The 5,608-nt window shown below is 39.8% G+C and overlaps 1 protein-coding gene across 1 annotated transcript; it reads left to right on the forward strand.

The window, feature by feature from the left end:
• Positions 1 to 875: 875 nt before the first annotated feature.
• SMIM38 (small integral membrane protein 38) lies at positions 876 to 4,795 on the forward strand. Its single transcript, XM_042814236.1, has one exon. The coding sequence runs from the start codon at positions 2,327 to 2,329 to the stop codon at positions 2,456 to 2,458; it is 132 nt and encodes a 43-aa protein (XP_042670170.1). The 5' UTR covers positions 876 to 2,326; the 3' UTR covers positions 2,459 to 4,795.
• The last annotated feature ends 813 nt before the right edge of the window (positions 4,796 to 5,608 follow it).

The raw sequence follows: 5,608 nt of genomic DNA on the forward strand, positions 1-5,608 counted from the left end.
AGGGTGGATACCAGGCATCAGTGCAAGTCCTTTGTGCTTCAAACTTTATTCATGCCTTTCCCCATAACAAAAAACAATACCAGGAGGACCATTTTGGGCTTTACTTCATTCAGGTCTTCTGGAAGGACGTAGACTCTTGTTCTAATTTTTCTTGCCATGGAGATGGTATATCTAGCATTATTTAGCTTCTCCTCTGATTCAGGTGCTCTGATTTCAGGAGGTTTTATTTGACTGATCCTTGTTGGCATCAGTGGGATCCAGGACTGGCATGTTGCTGCTGACTGATGGAGGAGATGGTTGAATCCTTTCTGGCTGCAGTCACTGTTTCGTTGACTCAGCTGACAGTGGTGTCATCATTCACCTAGATTTATTTTCTCCCCCTTGCTGCATTTTTCAGCAAAATCTTAAGTAGCTGAAGAGAGTATTCCCTTTAAATTTGACGTGTTTTGAAATCTGTAGGCATAAGAAGATGCTCATTGTTCACTGCTCCTCCACAAAGAATCCTTCTTAATCCTGATGGTGTGCATTCATCCCTGTTGAGCTTTCCTATGCATAAGAATTTTGACTTGCTTCACATTCCTTCATAAATGCACATAGGGTAATACAACAGACTTTTTCCTTTTAAGCAAGCTGATCAGTTTTGACACTTTCCAACTCCATTACAAAACCCCCATGGTAGCTGAGAGCACCCATTAGTGTGAACAAACTCCTGAAGTCCCTTAAAGTATTTGCTTTGCTGTGCCATTTAACTCTACAAAGCCCGGAGCTTTGCTCTTGATACACAGTCAATATATGGAAACAGGCTAAAAATTGTTCCTTGTAATGCAAATATATTTGTGTTGTAGAAGACAGTGTGTTGCATCTCATGGGGTTGCCCCAGTCAAGGCAATGGTGATGTCTGAGAGAGTACCAATACACAATATTTTGGTATTTGGGGTTTGGTTTAAGGCAGAGTTTTGAAGTTCTGGGAAGCATTCCTGTCGCTGTGCTATTGCTTGGACCTCATCCAAGCCATTTCTCTTACTGCTAATCCTTCATGCTTTTACCTTCACAATTCTACTTGTCCAATTCCAATTGCTGAAATCCAGGCCCAGACAAAATACCACTTAAACATGTACGTAAGTCCTTATTCCCCTTCTGAACCACCTCCTAGAGTCTGTGCTTGTTCTAATGGGGACCTCAAGGTATCATTGCACTTACTCCCTTATTTTAAAGGAAAAAGAATGTATATTTTGCAGAGCTTTAAGTCTCTGAATCAGGCTTTTATTTCTTCTAGCTGGAAAGTATGGTTTCTGGGGAAAAGAGCTTGCTAGCTGAGCAAGTTCAAAAAGATCTTAGCAGTTCCCCAGCAATTACTCATTTCATCAATCCTCTATATTTAAGGTGAGCTAAACCAAGTTCTTTCCTATAATGTCTACTTCAAATAATGCTGCTTTACATTTGGAGAGCCAAATAAGGAAATAGAACATAATCTTCCAGGAGTTTTTTTTCCCTTTTAGTTCGCGTAACTCAGAGACTTGCTGTAACAAGAGCCCTTCTTTCTATGAAACCTGTTTAACATATTCAACTAAACAAACTATCTCCCCCCAAAAGCATGAGCGTTTTCTGTGCGCCTTGCTCTAGCGTTGGCTCTTGAGGACATTTCAGCATTTGTCAATGTACTAATTGAGCAATGCATTGTGGACAGCTTCTGTGTTCTGATTTGTTGTGCTTTTTTTTTTTTTCTCTTTTTTTTTTCCCCCTCCCTCCCTTCTTCCCCTTTTAATTTGTCTAGGAGATAAAAAGCCCCTCCAGTGTTGTTTCCTGCAAAGACCATTCTTAAGAGCTCGTTGGACAGCGCAGGGCTCTTGAAGTGATAGCTAATTGGTGAAAGAAAGGCCCCGATTGTCTGGAGGGAGCTGGAAAGTGCTGCGTGTGCTGCTGAAAGGGACTAGGGAGAAGGTGCCTGGTTTCGCTGAGCAGCTGCTGCTGGAGATGTTTGGAGATTACATCAGCATTGGAAAAAAGGGGCAAAAAAAAGTCCAACTTCACAGAGACGGAGTTTATGGAGTTTTTTTTCCCCTTCCAAAGGTCTTCTGACAATACTGTCATTGTCAATATAAGAGTTGTTAATTCTTCATGAATAGCACATGGGGCCTCTTGACTAAATGGTACGTTACATGTCCCAAATCTGTCAGCTGGGCTCTTCTCTCACATGCTAGTGAGATCACTTTGATTGGAATGTTACAGGAATTGCTGGGCTGGCCGTGCAGAATTGAATGCTGCATTATATAATTAGATCTCCCAGAGTATTTTTTTGGCATTACCTCATTATTCTAGCTTAAATATGGAATCAGCCCTTTTGATGATTTTACTGGTTGTAATTATATTAATACGATTCATTTTATGGTCCTGTCTTAGTGCTTACATAGATTACAAACTGTCTCGAAGGTTTCCTGACAGGAAAAAAGAGCGCTAACAGACCTCAAAAGGCTTCTTCAGATTTCAGCTGACAGTGAGGACAACTGGACAAGGTAAATGGACCTAGAGCAGATTTTACCTTGGCCTCTGAGGAGACAGAAATGGCCGGTTGAGACTGCAATTCAGTGAAGATCCTTCAGAAGGCCTCATGCTGACAGAGAGGGAATAGAAACCACAACAACTGATTGAGTCAAACAACTTCCTATCAGACTAGAGCAAGAATTTGTTGTTGGGAACAGGACTGTGGACATTTGCCAGTTAAACGATCTGGACAAGCTGGAAGGAATCCTATTGTTGGGCAGTCCAAGGCTGACAGTGGCCCAGTCTTGCTATGTGAAATGTGATGGCCCATTGCCTGTCGGATGAGCTGCTGGTCTACACGTTAGGATGTCAGCTGCACACCCTGCCTGGATGCAACAACTGACTGTGCCTGAATGAGCATGGAGATTACAAACCCAGCTCAGGAGCCACGTCTAATGCTGCAGATTTGCAAAGTGGATTTTTACGTGATTGACTTGTTGCTAAATTCCTTTTTGGTTTCTCCCTGTCTGTCAGATCAGAAGCTGGTTATACCCAATGATCGCCATTGCTGTCAGGTGGCATATCTGGGTAACAGTAGTGGTGGAGCACCACTGGGATAGTCTGTTCCATGAAAACCAGATCTGTGTGTTACAGTTTGTCTGACAGACTCCAGCTCTGCTTCAGCAGTACTGGGCATTGGGGCATACGGTGCTTAGAGGCCTTGCAAAGTAATTTCTCTTCTAGTCTTTAGTAAGGAGGTACCAGGACATGGAAAGCTTTGCCTACTCACCCAAGGCAGGAGTGACTTGAGATTTTTTGCTTATTGCATCTTGCAAAGTGAGACAGGGCTCCAAGCGAACTGCCTGCTTTCAGATGGATGCTACACTGAGTAAAACTGCAAAAAATCTTGCTGTGTGTGCAACACAATTTAACATCAGCTTTTAAAAACTTGGTTTTCCTATAGCAAAAGTAGGAAAATTGTATTGCTTTGCCTGAGAAAGAAAGTTGAAATGTGGTATTTTTGGCCCATTCCTATCTCGTGTTCTTTATGTCATGCAGAAGCGAAGAAGTTACTCTTGGTAGCTCACATAATATCAGAAAGCCTGGGTAAAAGCCCAAAGCATTCCCATGAGAAGTTTTTGGCACATTCATGACTCTTTATAGGCTTGTTCATTAGTAACTGTTGATCAGCCTTTATCACTTTGTCATTTGAAGCCTCCCAACATTCAGATGTGAGATATAGTATTTGTTCTTGCAGTGGAACAGAATAAATGTCAGGCCAATAGATTTCAGACTTGGGCTTTATTTGTGGTGGTGACCAATCTACAGAACTGTTTGCAGCGTCTGAAGATGCATGCCATTGACTTTAAATCTAGCTAGTAAATAAATTAAATGTAGATGAAATTAACTCCCTTGTCTGTCTCTGTGGGTCCTAATTTTAGTGATGATTTTTATATTTATTTGTTTTGTTCCCCAGTACCGGCAGACCACAAAGGGAAAGTGAAATGTCTATCTGCTATGCAAACATACCTCTGATAATAAGTAACTGGAAAAATAGGCACAGAGATCCATCTTATGTCAGTTAAACATCGCTATTCTTAGCTGTTGTACATCCTTGGAAGAAAATGAAACTTGCAGAGAAATTCATAGTGCTTTTAAAAGCAAGTCTTCTAATCCATTACTTTGATTATATTGAAATATACTTAAAAGTGTCGTATTCATATTAATCATTTAAAAATGTGAATGTAATGAGACGTGGACTAATGTCTTTATCATTTGGTGAAATAAGAAGCTGAAACAAGTGTGCAACTTGTATCTTTGATCCCTTTATTCCCATAGAGTAGAATCTTGAATTTTCCGTGTAAATCAGAGATTGTTTTTTTGTTATAGACCATAATCTTATGGCCAAATTTTCATTGATTTCTGTGGTGCCATTAATAGGAATGGCAGGATGGAATCATCAGAACATCTTGATGTTCGAGCTGCCATAGCCAATCTCCTTCAATGGCTTGCTGTTGTTGTGTGGGGAAAGTGGGCCAATACTGGGTGAACTTACTGACTGGTAGATGTAAGGCATGGTAGGTATCTATCCTGTAGGTGACCACTGTTGTGAAACTCAGCACTGACAGATATGGGGAAGAGCCTGTCAATTCACTGGTTCTGTTTGTGTTTGTCTTTTTAAATTGTTTAATTTATCCAAGATACAAGAATTACACTGATTGTGTTATGGTCAGTGTTTGTCATAGGATTGATCTTCATCCTACACAGGTAAAACTGGCTGGAACCCTAAACAGTTTACTAGAACATCAAAGCTCTGAGGCATATATGATTAATAAAGAAAATATTTTGTCTTAATACAAATTTTACTGATTTAATTTGGTTGTTTTGAAATCCATATGCACTGAAAGTAATTTTAATGCTTTGAAGTTCCGCTTCTGGTGTCTGAAAGCCCATTGTATCTTTCTGCTGATGAGGGTTTTTGTGGCAGAGCTTATGGTGTCCTCTAATTTAACCATCTGTCCAAGCTAGATTGTCACTGTGCTTACTAGTTAGTTTCTCTTTACATGAAAGTGCAGCAGAAGAAAATTTTGGTGAATAAATTCCTCATATCAAGTACTTGTACTTTATTTAAGATATATCCTGAAACCATATTTCAGTGGGAGTTGAATGAACTTGAGACTGGAAACCACTGTAGAGTCTTCTTAAAGTTGATTTAATTTCAGGTAGGTATTAATGAAGATTCTTAGGCCCCACTGGTTTTGCTTGTGTTTAAGAATATTTAAGAATAAGTCTGTGCTTAAGAGCAGTTTTGAGTCGCAGACAGAGTGAATGAAGACTGCAGTGCGGAACCTCCTTTCAAGACGTGAAACCAAGGTATATGTAAAGAAATAGAAAAAATATCACTTAATATTGTGATGATATACTGCATCAGGTACTGTGTTACTGTTGTAACCAACAGCTAATGTTGGCCTTTTGTAGCAACACAAAAACCAGACACGATCACAGAAACTTACATGCTACCTGTAATACAATTAAAAAAAAAAAAACCCTCTGTCTAATATTCCACTGTTACTCAAAAAACCTTGCATGTGAAATAATATCTTGAGTTTTTTTTTGATAATCTAGT

Source organism: Centrocercus urophasianus, unplaced genomic scaffold (genome assembly GCF_019232065.1).
Source record: "Centrocercus urophasianus isolate 14NV4802_14NV808 unplaced genomic scaffold, USGS_Curo_1.0 seq_14, whole genome shotgun sequence".
NCBI classification, from domain to species: Eukaryota; Metazoa; Chordata; class Aves; order Galliformes; family Phasianidae; genus Centrocercus; species Centrocercus urophasianus.

What these genes read in the sequence shown, in the direction of transcription:
- SMIM38 (XM_042814236.1), top strand. Translation starts at nt 2,327, where the DNA reads ATGGAATCAGCCCTTTTGATGATTTTACTGGTTGTAATTATATTAATA.